Genomic DNA, 16,107 nt, shown 5'->3' with positions numbered 1-16,107 from the left:
TATCCAAACAAAAATGAGAGAAATCATAATCATTTCATTTCATTTCATTTCTTTTCTTTTATAACTTAAGAAATCATTTCTTTTATTTTCTCTCTTACGTTCCCAAACATAGTGTAAATCTCTCTCTAAATCCCCTAATTAAACACACGTAAGTGGTTATAGTTTTACGAAATGTGATGTTGATTGTTACCCAAAGTGATCCATTGGTGTTGATTGTATCCCAACCCTTATCCTGGAATGAATTCCTACTTAATATAACATTCAAGAATTGTTTCTAAAAGTTGATTAATTTTGAAGTTTCTGGATTACCAAAACTAGTTGATAATCATCACACTAAAGCGGAGACCATAACGGAATTGCTATGCAATATGAGACAAGCAAATTTCAAAATTATTCACATAATGCAAACATTAAAACAAAAATAATCACTAATTTCTGAGACCAAAGCGTTGTGACTGACTAACTTTTTTTTTTTGTTTGTTTGTTTTGACTGAGCCTTTATTATTGTGACATGGCAGCTTTCTTTTTTCCAAATCTCATCTTTCCAATTGTTAACAAAAACTAAAAGAATAATACTAGGTATCATCAAAAAAATATCATAAAATGTTTCATAAAGATTTTTCACCCTTTGATTAGTATGTGGTGTTTTTTTATGTGTAATTTAACGGTAAAATTTTTTTTATGATCGTTTTCATTACATTTTTTTCACGATACGTAGTATTACACAAGAGTTTAAACTAGAGTAATGCATCTTTACAACATAATATGGATTGTTTAAATTTACAATTACACCCTGGAATAGAAGCAAATAACCAAAAAAAAAAAAAATGAGAGAGAAAGAGAACTAGATCCAACATTAATAGTCAACCAGCAGCATGCCTTGTTGTGATCAATTCCCTGAACTCATCATCAGTAGTCTTAAGCATTTGTGGCAAAGGAACTTTCAGCCCACTCTGCACAAGCTCCATGTGTCTAGGCTTTATTCTCTTCTCCAAACTAAAAGCAAAGTACTGTGGAAATTCCTTCAACTCCTCTAACCTACCCTCCATCTCCTTCTCATAATACTCATACTTTGGCTTGAAATTGTTCTCCACACTGAAAGTAAACAACCCTGGGCACCTCAAAACCATCCCCACTGCTTCATCCCTTGACAGCCCCAAGCTCACCAAGTATTCCAGCTTTGGAATCAATGTCTTCTCCACACTAGACACCAACAACACAGAGTCTTGATGTGCCAAAGCCTCCAAGTCCTTGAACCCAAGTCTCTGTAGATAAAACAAAGCTGGTTTGAGCTGGTTCCTCACACTACAAGCCAGCAATCTTGGACACTTGTTGATGACCCTTCTAAAATTGTGGTCTGGGACTCTAAGGTCATGAGAGAGGAAATTGAAAACTGGGTTGAGGTGGGTTTTAATGTTGGAGGTGAGGACTTGAGGGCACATGCCAAAAATCCTAGGCAAGTCCTTTTGGTGGATGCCTTTGGTTTGGAGGAAGAAAATGATGGAGTGAATGGAATGCAAGGAGGTAGTGTGGAGAGAAGGGTTAAGGGAGAGTGCTTTACCTGAATCAACACCCATGATCTCTAGGAATAGGATCTTCTCTTTGAATTGGAGGGAGAGGTTTGAATGAGTTTGTAGATAGAGTGGGTGTTTCTCAAGAATGCTTTTGGTGGGTTTTGCTGCTAATAAGTCTACTGTGTTTGTTGGTTGGGAATTTGAGGGTGGTGGTTGGGCTGATGGGTTCCGAGAAGAGAAGCACAATGAACAATTGGCCGCTGCTGCTGCTCCTACTACTGCTAGTGCAGGCATGGTTGAGAAAGAGAGAGAGAGAGAGAGAGAGAGGGGACTCCTTTTGGCTTTGAGAACCTGATCCTATTCTTCACTTTTATCTGTTTTCTAGCAATTAGCATTGTCTTGACAGGTGGCAGATACTTTATCTTGATTGGCCAAGTCAGGATTCCATAGATTGGCTTGAAGGGCTCTTGGTCAATCCATTTAAATAATATATATATATATAATTAAATAAAATAAAAAATTGAATCAATAGATTACATTTAGGGGTTGTTTGAAATGACCTAAATAAGTGTACTTTTTGTCCTTTTACGAAAAAATATGCAGAAAAATAAAGAGATGATGTGATGAAAAAAAAATAAAAAATAAAAAGATAAATTATTTTGGTATTGTCAAACTTGGCCTTATTGTCGGCTTCCAATTGTGAATTGACGTTGCTCTTTCCCTTCATTCATTCTTCAAAAAAAAAATGTTAAATGAATTATTTCTAAAAACATTTTTCTAAAAGCCACCTTTTTTTTTAAGAATTTCAAAATTTTAAAATTATTTTTACATATTTAAAACATAAAATTAAAAAAAAAAAAAAAAAAAAAAAAAAAAAAAACACACAACAACCAAAACAAAACAAAACAAAACAAAAAAAAACAGAGTTTCCTCTACAAACCACTTCATATATACAAAATCCAGACAAAACCACAATTTCCAAACCAAATGTAATTTGTAACAGTAAGGACAATTCACCTCACACTTGATCAAATGATTACACCAACGGAAGATCAAGATTCCAAAATAAGCGCACAGCTACATTTGTTTAGCGACACCAACGCCAAAATGTTTCCCCAAAATGTCATCGTCCACTCCAATAGATAATCACAAACCTCGCGCATTCAACTGTGCAAGGCACTTCTCCATTTTGTTTCCCCTTCTGCTGTTAACATCCACATAACCCTAAAAATAAACTGAAAATTCAACTAGATCGATATCTGTAAAGAAATGGTGCTAAGATATTGTCCACTCAAAATCCAAGTAATGCCAACGTATTTCATAATTGACCATTCCATTTAACAAGGAAAGCATATTGCTTGAGCAACACAAAACTAATACCCAATACCATACAAACAAACAAAATACAATACAGCAAGCCTAAGAGCACCAATTCAAATGCGCAGTGATTGAAATTCTGTGAAATGCCACCTATAAATAGTTTCAAAGGAAGCTGATGATCAAGAGGACACAATGCGAACACCTGTAAACAGAAACCAGAACAATAGGTCATGACCCAAAAACTACTACTTCCCAAGTAATTATATAAAAGGTAGCAAAGTATTGCCAGTTTGCTGGTAATTCCCCATTCTTTATAATAATAATAATAATAATAATAAAAAGTTCCCATCGATTTAAGTCAAACTTTATATAAAGGTCATGCATGCTCTCAAGTCATGTTGACATGGTTTTTCTTCCAAAAACCAAAAACAGAGAAATTTTTGGGGGGGATGATATCATAAGCATCTCTCCTGCGTATCACATATATTGACACATGCAGCAAACAAAGTAATTGAATGCAGGGAAACCACCCAAGTAAGCTCTCAGTCCAGGAAAAAGTTAAATCATCCAATCATCTGACAAAACTAATAGTTTGTACAGGAATTTCGGTTTGTCCATTTCACTGTCTTAAGTGCAAATTTGTTGCCAAGAAAGTCACCAAATTGATTATCACATTGCTCAAAAAAGCGCAGTGCTAATTCCACAAACACATTTGTTGGTTCCATGTTCACTCTCACATTCTTTTCTTTTACTCCCTACACTCATTTTTAGCATTGGAACCAACAAACAAAGTTGTGGCATTACCATTACCGATTCAAAAACAATTACACAATATTCAATTGAAATATGGTAATTGCTATTACTACTGTATACCGACCATCATTTGCTTCCTCTTTTGTTTCATCTCCTGATTTCCAGACAATATCTTTCAAACCAGTGGCGAGGTTCTTGTAGAACTGTAATAAAGAGAGTGCAGTGTTGAGCTTATAAATTATAGTTAACAGGATACAAAAGCAACAAATGTGCACGAAGGGGATTCCATAACATGGGACAATTGTGCACAAAAATGTAGCAATTTGGTAGAACTTCCAATAAGGACAAGCCACAGAGCCTACAGTTAAAATTTCTGGAAGCAAAACAGGTGGATGACAAGGATCTGCCACCGTCCAATAGAAAATCACTTGCTTTTGCTAATTGTAAAATCCAAGAAATTTTAGGCAGAGCTTCATTAGGTGCCATTAGCATGAATAGTAGGGTGCATAAAACCAATAAATAAACAATTGCATAAGCATTAAAACCAAGTGTACATGTGTAACCATTGCAATGAGATTTCAGAACCATACCTTATGAAATTCTAAGGTGTCCCCTCTAGCCTTGCGAAGCTCAACCATGCAAAGTGAGGGAGCCACCTCATAAATCTGTAGGACATTATTTTCAGACCCAGTTTTAGACACTGCTTCACATGATAGTCTAGTGATTTTTCAGTCAACAGGGGACCCCTGAAAGAACATACCTCTGTTGCAACAGACAAATGACCCTTGCGCCCAGTTTTCTCCCCTTGGAGCTTCAGCTGAGATTGATAACAAACAGGCATTTTTAGAAGTGGGAGAACAGTTAAAACTTGATCAAAAGTGTTGGGAGTTCATAATTTAGTCTTGTCTCATTACAACCAAAATACATCAACATCACCATCACCATCACCATCACCATCACCATCACCATCAGTCAGCAAGCAAACTTGACACACAAGTATCTATTACCAAAGTCCACTTCTAACAGCAAGATTCCATTACCCGCAGATCCAATGTAATTGCAAGCTAGCTAAACAGACCAAGCAAATACAGTAACCAAGTACACATTTTCCTTGGATTTATTCAAATTAATCCAGAAAATTATCTTGCTGATTCAGGAGCTAAATAAAGTAATCGACTTTTAAATTGCTCTAGAAATAACATGCAGGCATAATAATTGTGGACAGAGAGAGACAAGGAAACAGAATGCTCACTGTACCTTGTAATTGTTTTTCTTCACATCAAAACCCAAAGGCGCAGCAGCTTCCTCAATTTTGGAGATAATCTCATTGGCAGGACATTTCGATGTAAATCTTGTTTCCCGCTTAACAAGCCCCTGGTCATCAGAGCAGATGTCAGCCCTAAGATTCAAGAATATGAGCAAGCTTATGCTAATGAACAAGCTCGGGGTAATTAGTCTTTCAACTATTAACTATTGGCAACATACATCATACCAAACCAAACCAAGCCTTAAACCCCATCAAATGCGGTTGGCTTGGCAACATACATCATCAAACAAGTTAAAGAACTAAATATCAACTGGTTCATTCATGATATGACATAGGAACTCTGACTTAACTGACAAAAATGCATGGAATGTTCAGATTCTAAAGATCTCTACATCTGATAGCTCGGCTACCAAAACATAACAATCAAAAAGCTATAAGCCTCTTACATACCATTTGCTTTTCAAACAGAGAACTGAGGTTGAGACCCTGAGATTTAGATATAAGCTCAAAAGCGTTCATGGAGACAGGATTCGCAGGTCGTTCTTCCCGCCTTTCCACGACAAGGTTTTGAGTGTCCTGCACATCAAAACGAAAATCACAATTAAAGTCACCCCAATGCCCTATTCCTCAATACTAACCGAAAGGGTAGATGATCAAATGTTTTTTGACTGAAATTATAAACAAGATATAGTTACCCCTGATTCATTGAAAATAGCATCCACATCGTCGAGACTAACATCCTCGTTTTCGAAAACAGAAGGCTTATATCCCTTCTTAAACCACTCATTCTCAATGACCTCGGCAATGGTAATGCGCTGTTTATACAATGAAATAACATTTGCAAATCATGGGTTATAAATGATGTGAGAAATACAGGCTTCTAAACTCAAATGGGGACATCGGATACTCACATTTTTAATGAGATGAATGCACATTTGAGTATAATAAATTAATATATATTTATAGATATATATTACTGCATTTTAACCAAAACAAGAAGAGAAAAGTGTCCGTACTGTCATGGGATTAGGATCCAGGATTCTTTTTACTAGTTTCTTTGCACTTGAGGAAAACCATGGAGGACATGTGAACTCAGCCTTGAATATCTGCAATCATGGAAAGTCCTCATATACTTGCATTTAAACCTTATAAAAAAAAAGTAAACCACATAAGATAGCATAAGGATTGGTTTGGTTTGGTTTTGGTTTTGGTTCTTCCATTACAGTGTTTGTTAGGGATGCAAAACATGATAAATACACCTCGGGCCTAAATAACTGTTATTGCTCTTTTGTCATTGCAGCTCTCTGAATGTAACTGAAGAAACCTAACTTCTAAGCTCCAAGAAACACAACTATTTGGATTTAAATTCAAGCAAAATAAATATGTAGCTTCCCAGACCAAACATATTTAGAGCAATTCAAGTTAAGTATCCAGTTAGGTCACTATACCGAATAATTTATAGCAACTTAAGAAAAGATATCCATCAATTTCATCATTGTATACAGGTCCCTTCCTTTAAAATTGTTACTTGCGTTCCATACAAGTATAAGGATTGTTTTGAGAATAGGCTATTTTAGTAATATTCCGACTTTTTGGCTAAAAGATGAGGTGAAAAAAATTAGCACGTTTGATATGTTTTTTTGATTTTTTATGAAAAACTTGCAAAAAGTAGAGAAGAGAGAATCTTTGACTTTTTTATATAGTTCTTTGGCTTTTTTGCTTTTTTAGTGACTTTTTAGCTTTTTGGTTATGATCTAAACTTCCCAAACTTGCCCTAAAAATAAGACCTCATTTGGCAACTCACTGTTTTAGTCAAAAAGTCTCTAAAAAAATTCAAAAGCTAACAACCTATACCAAAAAATCAAAGATTCCAATTTCTATTTACTTTTTGCACATCTTTTCGTAAAAAACCAAAAAGTCATTACAAACATACTAATTTTTTTACCTCATATTGTAACCAAAAAACCAAAAAGTTATTAAAATAGTCCATTCCCAAACAATGCTTAAGTGTTGGTTATAGACACCCAGGCATTGATACACAACACGTAATTTAGTTCTCTAATTAACTTAGCTTTTTTTGCCAGGCTATGTCCATTCATGTAAAATGATGTCCAACTGGCCAATGCATTTTCAAATTATTTCTCAGAGTTAAGATTAGCTGACGATATGAATGGAACTGGCAGTGATAAACGAAAGTTGACCAGGATGTTTCAACTGAGGGTTTGTTTGGGAAGTGGCTTTTAGGCTAAAATATGAGGTGAAAGTATAGAAAGTGTTTGGGAATAACTTTTTGACTTTTTGCGAAAAAACGTGCAAAAAAGTACAAAGAAGAGGAGGAATCTTTTGACTTTTTCTATATAGATTTTTGGCTTTTTTAGGGTCTTTTTGGCTAAAACATCAACTTCCCAAACGACCTCCGAGTCCTAAAATATTCCAAACTATAAATTTAACTGCACTCAAAGAAACATCACGTAGATGAAAGTAAGAAGTTTTGGTAAATAACAAAAACATGAAAAAAAGAAAGAAAAGAAAAGAAAAGAAAAACTGTTAATGGGATTGCAACAAAATAACCAAGGGAAAAAAGAAAACCTTTTTGTATAATGCCATAAGGTTGGACTCTTCAAAAGGAAGATAGCCTGCCATAAGGACAAAAAGGATTACACCGCAAGACCACAGATCAGCCTTAGCTCCATCATAGCCTTTATTGTTGATCACCTATAAAAGTGAAGAATCTATGTAAGGAGAAAAAACCTGTAGGTTAGAAAAGAGTACATAAATAAATTGCAGCAAAAGCAGAAAATGTACCTCAGGAGCAACATAATTTGGCGTTCCACAGGTTGTGTGTAGTAGCCCATCTTCCTGAAAGAAAAGCGTTCAGAAGCTCAGGTTTGAAATGTGTAATGAGATAAGTAAAATTGTCGAATGATTGCTACATTATCATCAGGGTTATGTAATTCAGTACTTAGAGGGCCTACACTACAGGCAAAACAGAATGATCTCTGGAGTTATTATTGGATAATTCTCACATAAGATAGAAAATGGTCATACTTACTCTAACTTGCTGAGGTAGAGCACTTAATCCAAAATCTGAAACTTTAAGAACTTCATTTGCATCTAGCAACAGATTCTCCGGCTGTTAATTATAAAACAGTTTTGAGGTTCAAAAATATACATCTGATTTGTTCACCATCTCTGAGGCTATGTTGACGAAACTCATGGTTGATGAAAATTAATAACTAAATACTGAAAATCAGTGATTTTCTCACCTTCAGGTCTCTATGAAAAACGCCTCTGCTGTGGCAGTAATCCACAGCATTTATGAGCTGCTGAAAATACTTCCTTGCTTCATCTTCTTTCAATCTCCCTTTACTAGCCTAGATCCAATAAATAGCACAAAATTCAACATCGTTGCTCATTGGATAGAACAAGAATGTCATTGACACAACAGCGAAAAAACTGAAGCAGTAACTGTCTTACTATTTTATCAAAGAGTTCACCCCCAGTCACTAATTCCAAAACAATGTATATTTTGGTCTTGCTAGCCATAACCTACAATAGAGTTCTTCAGTCAGTCAAGATATAACAATTCATGATATACAAGTCCCCAGAAGCCATGCTCATCTAAGCACATTCTAACCTCATACATACGAATCACATTTGGGTGTCTGATTAGTTTCATGGTTGAAATTTCACGTTTAATCTGCATAGAAGAAACATATAATAAATACAATGTTACCATAAGTTTAAGAGGTAAATCACAACTTAGAATTCAATTCAAAACAAAAATAACTATTGTCAAATGAGTGCTTTTACAATGGATGCATGTATATTGTGAGAATATTAGGTTAGGCGGTGTTTCTTTTTCTGAAAGATTGTATAGGTGTATATATATGGCGGTGTTTTAGGTGTATATATATATGGTAGTGTTTCCTTTAGGTTAGGTTTATATATATGACAGTGTTTTAGGTGTATATATAGGGTAGTGTTTCCTTTAGTCTTGGGGTTATGTTTACTATATAATCAGATGTATTCTTTGTATTATGAGACAATTGAATATACAGAAAGGCATTCAGAAATTTTACATGATGTCAGAGCTATGCAGGATGAGTTGTCTACCTCGCAGAAAACTACTACTTGAGAGCTAATTCCTTTGCCTGCTGGCAAGAACCTACTACTTGAGAGCTAATTCCTTTGCCTGCTGGCAAGAACCTAGTTGGTTGCAAATTGGTCTATAAAGTCAAGACTCATTTTGATGGTTTTCTCGAGCGCTACAAAACTAGCCTAGTAGCAAAAGATTTCTCACAGGAGTATAGTATTGATTATGAGGAAACATTTGCCCATGTTGCCAATATGACTACTGTCCATACTTTGATATCTGTCGTTGTTGTTCGTCATTGGCCTCTTTATCAGATGAATGGTAAGAATAATTTTCTTAATGGTCATCTCGCTGAGGAGGTTTATATGCGTCCTCCCCCTGACCTTCACCACTCCTTTGGATAGGTTTGTCGTCTTCGGCGTGCTCTATGTAGTCTGAAGCAATCTCCTTATGCTTGGCATAATCGCTTTTAGACTGCTGTTACGGAGCTTGGGTTTCATCCTTCTGCCTAAGACTCTGCTTTGTTTCTCTTCCACACCTTCGCTGGGTTTGTTGCCTTATTACTGTATGTGGATAATATGATTATTACTGGCTCTGATTCTTCTACTATCTCTGAGGTCAAGTAACATCTCTTCCGTACCTTCAAAATGAAGGATTTGGGCCTATTGCGGTACTTTCTTGGTATTGAGGTGACTTCTTCTCCCAAGGGTTACTTTCTGTCTCAAGCCAAATATGCTAATGAAGTTATTCACCGTGCTGGTCTTACTGATACAAAGATTGCTGATAATCTCATTGAGCTTAATGTGAAACTTTATACTACTAATGGTGTTCCTCTGCCTGATCCTACTTTATATCGAGAGCTTGTGGGTTGCTTAGTCTATCTGACGGTTATTCGTCTTGATCTTGCCTATGATATTCATGTGGTTAGTCAGTTCGTTTCTACTCCTCGTTCTGCACATTAGGCTACTTTGGTTCGGATTCTTCACTATCTTCCAAGGATTGTTGTTGTCCTCTACTTCTTCCTTGGCATTTAATGATAATATTGACGCTGATGTTGATGTTGATTGGGTTGGTGATGTTACAGATCGTAAGTCCACTTCTAGTTTTTATATATTTCTTGGCGATTCCTTAATTTCTTGAAAAAACAAGAAACAAACTATTGATGCTCGTTCTACTACCGAAACTGAATACCGTACTATGGCTCATGCTACTACTAAAGTTGTCTAGCTTCATTGTCTTCTCTCTACCTTAGGCGTCACTCAGTCTTCTCCGACCTCCCTCTATTGTGATAGCCGTAGTGCTATTCAAATTGCCCATAATATTGTCTTCCATGAGCGAACAAAGCACATTGAGATTGATTGTCACTTTATCTATCAGCATCTGCAGTCCGGTTCTATCTCACTTCCTTTCGGCTCTTCGACTCTTCGGCTCTTCGGCTCTGCAACTTGTTAATTTTTTTTACCAAGACTCACACCACTGCTCGATTTTAGTTTTTTCTTGGCAAACTCTCAGTGTTTTCTGCTACAACACCTTGAATTTAAGCAGGGGTGTGAGAATATTAGGTTAGGCAGTGTTTCCTTTTCTCAGAAATTGTATATATATATATATGGCAGTGTTTTAGGTATATATATGGTAGTGTTTCCTTGAGGTTAGGTTTATATATATGGCAGTGTTTTAGGTGTATATATATGGCAGTGTTTCCTTTAGTCTTGAAGCTGGGTTTACTATTTAATCAGATGTATTCTTTGTATTATGAGACAATTGAATATATAGAAAGACATTCAGAAATCTTACATTACCAATATAATGCAACACACCACCAAAAGGATTACCAATGAAGCACGGGTACTTCGAAAACGTTGTCGTACTAGTACCGAATACTGATACTCGTACCAATAGAGTTGCATGCATACTGGGTACTCGAAATACATACCGGGTACTTTTTATACATTCTCTGACAGTTAGGTACTCCATGGGTACGGAATTGGTACATCAAGAGTACACCAAGCTATGGGACACTAGTGGAGATATGTTTAATTTATTAGAGAGTTCTGATTTACTTGAAATTGCAATCCTTTATTTGATGTATCAAAGATGAAAGATGTATTAGTCAATGATGAAATTGATGGAAGTGAAAACTGAAATTTTAAGTTTTCAAATTTCACTTAGCTTGCTTTGGAATGAAACTTTATTTTGTAATTTCTTCTATTTAACAGCATTAAAATAGCTTATAGACTTTGTTTTGATATTGGTATTGTTGAATTATGATTTCTCTTTTGGTTTTGTAATTTCTCCTTTTAGTTTTGGTATTGAACTTTGATTTGTAAATTGAATCTCAAACTATAAATTACAAAAAATAAAAAATTTATTGACGTACCTGTTACGACCCGGACATGCATTTCCTTAAGTATTCATTTAATTGCAATGTTATGTGCTAAATGATTTTGTGTCTGTTGTGAAATTGCATGTTTAATGATGTAAGATATAAGAATTTGAATTTATATCTATTGTTCGTAGGAAGACCTGTTGAAATCATAACTTTAAACTGAAATTGGGGGCCATAGAGGCGCCAAAAACCAAAACTGAGGAAATATTGGTGATCAGCATGATTTTTAGGACTTACTGAGAAGTTTTGTAAAAATTTGATTCAAAATGAATTAATTAGATTTAATTAATATTATATATATACCTATATAAGCTCTAGTTGAGCTTTAGCCTTAAACAAAAAAAATCTGGGGAGAGAGAGAGAGAGAGAGAGATTGAGAGAGTTCTAGAGACTAAGAGAAGGAAAAGAAGAGCAAGGGAGATTAGGGTTTAATCTTCAACAAATCAACTAGCAAAGGTAAGATTTCTCCCCTAATTCATGAAATTGAGACGTCACACTCATAATCCATTAGAATTTGAGTTGGATTAGGATGAAATCAAGCTTGATTGGTAGTGTTATGACATAGTATACATGAAAGAACAAAATAAAAAAGAAATGGCAAGAATGGAGCTTATATCATCACAAGCATGGAATTAACTCATGGAAATCTTGTTATACACTTGCAATCTTGTATGGTTCTTCAAATTTGAGGGGAAAACCCCATGGATTATAAGATTGGAACTTAAATATGCATGGTTTATAACTTTACACTTTAAACTCAAGAGTTTGATCTTTCACATGAGAATTTGAGTTTTGTTTTGAAGTGATGATTTTGTTTGAAGTTCAAAATGTCTAGTTCAACATATTTTTGATGAGAGTTGGGCTTTGATTTACATAAAATTGAAGTTTTTGGTTGCAAAATTCAGCTTAAACACTGAAGTAGATTTTCGGGCAGGTTTTGGCCCAAAACCGCACGTGCGGAAGGGGTTGCCGCACGTGCAGAAAATAGAGCACAGAAGACTGAACATTCTGCAAAAATTGCACGCGCAGGGGCACATGCGGTGGAGGTTCCGCACGTGCGGCCAAGACCTCCGCACGTGCAGTTTTCAGAGCAAAGTTTTGGTTTTGTTTTGTTTTCTTTTTTCGAGATTCGGGCCTCCATTTGCATGGTTTCTAAGTATATTTCAAAGTCATGTACATATCAGGAATACGAAAGAAATTAAAGAACGAATAGAAACAACCGAATGAATGAGTAACGAATAAACTGAATGAATGAATCGATTATGCTTTGAGATAATTGTGCTATCAATGTTTGTGTTTGTAGGTCAAGACTCGAAGATCAAGCAACCAGTTTTGGAAGCCCATTATGAGTAACATTACTGTAAAGATATGTTTATATGAAATACATTTGAAATGCTATTTGATATGTTATGTTTTTCGAAATATTATTTTGTTAAAGTGAACAAATATTTGATTTTGAATCTACTATGACATCCAATGAATGGTCCCAAGTCATGGGGGACAACATGTTAATACGGGTCCATGACATGTATGTGATTACGAGATCTTATTAGCCACTTGCCAAAGTGGTGATATGTTTAATCGGTATCTCGAACTGATTACTCTAGTCGGAAGACAATACGTTCGGTTCTATTAAATGTACCATTATTATGTTCAGATATCAGAATCATTGTGATATGATCTGTTTTATGGATATGATATACTTAGAATTCGTTCATTAACCTCTTTACTTTAATATTATTCACTGAATTTTAGCTCACTGTTTGTATATATACATATATATATATATGTATGTATGTATGTATAGGTGAGCGTCCTGGAGATCAAGCCTAGAAAGGTTCCTTTAGCTGAGCCACCTGTTGAAACATTGCTGAGTTTTTGTTTAGTGCCTCCAAGTTGAGGCTAGGTCGAGAAGACCGTTGTATAGTTTGTGATCTTATTGCCTAGCTTTTGTTATATGTATATATGTTGATGAAAGTTTTTGATACATTATATTATGTATGTATTGTACGGTGAGTAAATTAACGTTTATATACATCTAAATTTGGGCATATAGATACACAGCTTGATGGATTATTTGTTGTCTTATTATTATAAGCTTCCGCTAGTCCCAATTAGTTTGAAGGCCTTTAATAATCTCGGATTACTAGCTGATTATGACGCTAAAAATACAAGGACGGACTTGGGTCATGACAGTACCTTAGTCGTACCCATATCTTGTTTTTTTAAGTTTTGCTATATCGGTGTATCCGTATCCGTACCCGTACCCATACCCGCACCCATGCTTCACAGAGGATTATTACACATAAAAGATAAAAACAACTAAACTGGTAGTCGAAACAGGAAATTTACATGTTTCTCTTGACTGATCAATCTAAACAATTTATCAAACCAGAAATTCGATATAAGTCCAACTTACTTTCAACACCTTATAAGACTTTTTATCAAGAAGTGCACAAATTTCATATCATAATTAGTGGTAAGCTTTATTTAAGCTTCTTGGCACACTACAGGAACTTAATCAAGACCAAAGAAAAAACTGATTTTCCGTTTGACATCCGAACCTGGTATATTTCCTGTCAGTAAAAAGTAAAAAGAATAAATCCAGCTATGACTTGTACTTTTACTGAAAAGAATAAATACTGTTATGACTTGTACTATTATTTGCTGGATAGAATTGAGATACCCATAATCTCAAAATAAAAATAATAATAAGGCCTATATTTACCAATTACAACTTCAAATCATCTTTCGCTTTCCAAGTTTCTAACTATCCAAACAGAATCTAATTATTCTGCTGCTTCCCTTTCTCAAAGGGAAAAGACTATACCCAACTAAAATTTGTAAAATTGGTATACTCACTCACTTTCTTCAATTATAAATTTATAAAATTGTATCAACTTTGGTATTCAAACAGAATCAATTACTACTAGAAAAATCAGAAGCCAATCATACCCTTTTTATATAATTTAACCAAAAAAAAAAAAAGAAGAAGAAGAAGTCAAATCAGTCATGAAAAAAGAGATTGGAAGAGAAGAGAATCAAATTGGGTACCTGAGCGATCATCTTATGCTTGAGAATCTTCTCTTTGTCGAGAATCTTTATAGCCACGTTCTCTCCAGTTTCTATATTCCTTGCAAATTTCACCTTCGCGAACGTTCCTTCCCCGAGCGTACGACCCAATTCGTACCTCCCCACTCTCGTCCTGCTACTCCCACTCCCACTCGATCCCGAAGCCATTTCACTCACTCTCCAAAATTATCTGGGTGTGTATGCCTCTTTTTCTCTCTAATCTCAATTCAGAATCTCAATCCAGATCTCACAAATCTCATACTATACAAATACCATCCATTGTGTGTGTATGTGTATGTGTATGAGTCGAAATCAAGATCTCTTCTTCTTACAAGGTTGCCAGACCTGAGACTTAGCCACATTCATCTTCTTTTTCTTCTTCTTTTTTTGATAGTGGGACCACAACACACATGTACAATACAAACCTCCCTTGAAAACAAAATCAATACTAATTAATTAATACGGATAAACCGATGATGAGATGCTGAGATTGATGATGAGAGAGAAGCTCCAAACATCACTCACAATCGATGATGATGATGATGGTGCCAACAACTTCTCCATTGATTAGGTTGGGAAGAATAAAATTCGATTTTTTTTTTTTTTTTTTTTCACATAGTTTGGGTTGCGAATTGTGATGATGCGTCGAATCGGATCAGAATTTTCTTTTTAGTTTCGGACAATGATCTCGAGGAACCCTAGATCGGCGCTGGGGGTCTGTGTGTTCCAACTTCCGATTCGAATAGAAGTCGTTTATCTCTCTCTCTCTCTCTCTCTCTGCTCTCATTTGCCAAGATGGGTTGGAGTAGGGTTGTTTGTTTGGGAGGATTTAAAAGGATAAACTATCGAATGGTTTGACTTGAAAGTTCTACTGACTATTAAAAATAATTAAAAATAAGTTATTAAAATAGTCATTAAAAATAATTATTTTATTATAGTTTTTATAAATTATTATTAAAATTTATAATTAGTGATATTTTTTATCATAAAATTTTTAAATTATCATTAAAAATTAATAATTTGTGATTTTTTTCAATAATATTTGATAAAAAATGTAATTAATTCTCACAAAATTTATTGGATAATAAATTCATTTATTGTGACTTATGCATAAGTCCCCCGAATTTAAATATGTATATTTTTTCACTTTTTTTAAAAGATGTATAAAAAAAAGTAGAAAAACGGAGTTATGAAAAGACCGGAAGACCTATGCCCCTTCACCTTTGTAATTTTTTTTTTTTTGTATATAAAGAAAATAATTAACAAATAAAATATAAGAAAATTTGTGATAAATCTGACTTAGAGAGTGTCTAAGGCACTAAGCCAATGGATATTTTTTGTTTGTGAGAAATCCATACTTTGTCAAATAGTTTGGTGAGAGTAGTGTAAGATATTTTGTTTTCAATTTTACCCCTAGACTTTTTTTTTATCTGTTTGACTATTTGTTCAAATTTTTTCCCTATCTGTTCAAATTTTTTTCTATCTGTTCAAATTGTTTTCTATTTGTTTAATTTTTTTCCTATCTGTTCAAATTTTTCTCTATTTGTTCAATTTTTTTCCTATCTGTTCAAATTTTTTTTCTATTTGTGTCAAATTTTGAACTGATCTATCCTATCTGTAGATTTTTTTTTAAATCTATTGCAATGTGTTTCTTCATCATCATCATCAGCAACAAAACAAACAAAAAAAATATATGTTT

At 34.6% G+C, this 16,107-nt stretch overlaps 2 protein-coding genes across 3 annotated transcripts; both read right to left on the bottom strand.

The window, feature by feature from the left end:
* Positions 1 to 731: 731 nt before the first annotated feature.
* LOC114287133 (Mitochondrial transcription termination factor family protein) lies at positions 732 to 2,431 on the bottom strand. Its single transcript, XM_028230413.2, has one exon. It carries the CDS (start codon positions 1,806 to 1,808, stop codon positions 864 to 866), a length of 945 nt encoding a protein of 314 aa, XP_028086214.2. The 5' UTR covers positions 1,809 to 2,431; the 3' UTR covers positions 732 to 863.
* Positions 2,432 to 2,440: 9 nt separating this feature from the next.
* On the bottom strand, positions 2,441 to 15,278 carry CIPK23 (CBL-interacting protein kinase 23). Of its 2 annotated transcripts, XM_028230415.2 has the most exons (15): positions 14,391 to 15,278; positions 8,492 to 8,554; positions 8,332 to 8,403; positions 8,121 to 8,228; positions 7,907 to 7,987; positions 7,660 to 7,713; positions 7,444 to 7,569; positions 5,871 to 5,960; positions 5,550 to 5,669; positions 5,305 to 5,430; positions 4,845 to 4,961; positions 4,348 to 4,404; positions 4,178 to 4,252; positions 3,712 to 3,790; positions 2,441 to 3,036 (listed from the first exon to the last, which is right to left on the bottom strand). In XM_028230415.2, the coding sequence occupies exons 1-15, from the start codon at positions 14,574 to 14,576 to the stop codon at positions 3,014 to 3,016; spliced, it is 1,377 nt and encodes a 458-aa protein (XP_028086216.1). In that variant the 5' UTR covers positions 14,577 to 15,278; the 3' UTR covers positions 2,441 to 3,013. The 2 variants fall into 2 exon arrangements, with proteins under 2 accessions (XP_028086216.1, XP_028086215.1); XM_028230414.2 differs by lacking the exon at positions 3,712 to 3,790.
* Between the last annotated feature and the right edge of the window lie 829 nt (positions 15,279 to 16,107).

Source organism: Camellia sinensis, chromosome 9 (assembly GCF_055761805.1).
Source record: "Camellia sinensis isolate YWXY chromosome 9, ASM5576180v1, whole genome shotgun sequence".
NCBI lineage: Eukaryota > Viridiplantae > Streptophyta > Magnoliopsida > Ericales > Theaceae > Camellia > Camellia sinensis.
This window is presented reverse-complemented; position numbering and strand designations above follow the sequence as displayed.

Bases quoted from the DNA above. Each gene is read 5' to 3' on its own strand.
- LOC114287133 (XM_028230413.2), bottom strand. From the start codon at position 1,808: ATGCCTGCACTAGCAGTAGTAGGAGCAGCAGCAGCGGCCAATTGTTCA.
- CIPK23 (XM_028230414.2), bottom strand. From the start codon at position 14,576: ATGGCTTCGGGATCGAGTGGGAGTGGGAGTAGCAGGACGAGAGTGGGG. The intron at 7,988-8,120 runs GTGAGAAAATCA...TATAATTAACAG, and splicing joins TTTTTCATAGAGACCTGAAG to CCGGAGAATCTGTTGCTAGA. The intron at 5,431-5,549 runs GTAACTATATCT...TTTGATGTGCAG, and splicing joins CTATTTTCAATGAATCAGGG to GACACTCAAAACCTTGTCGT.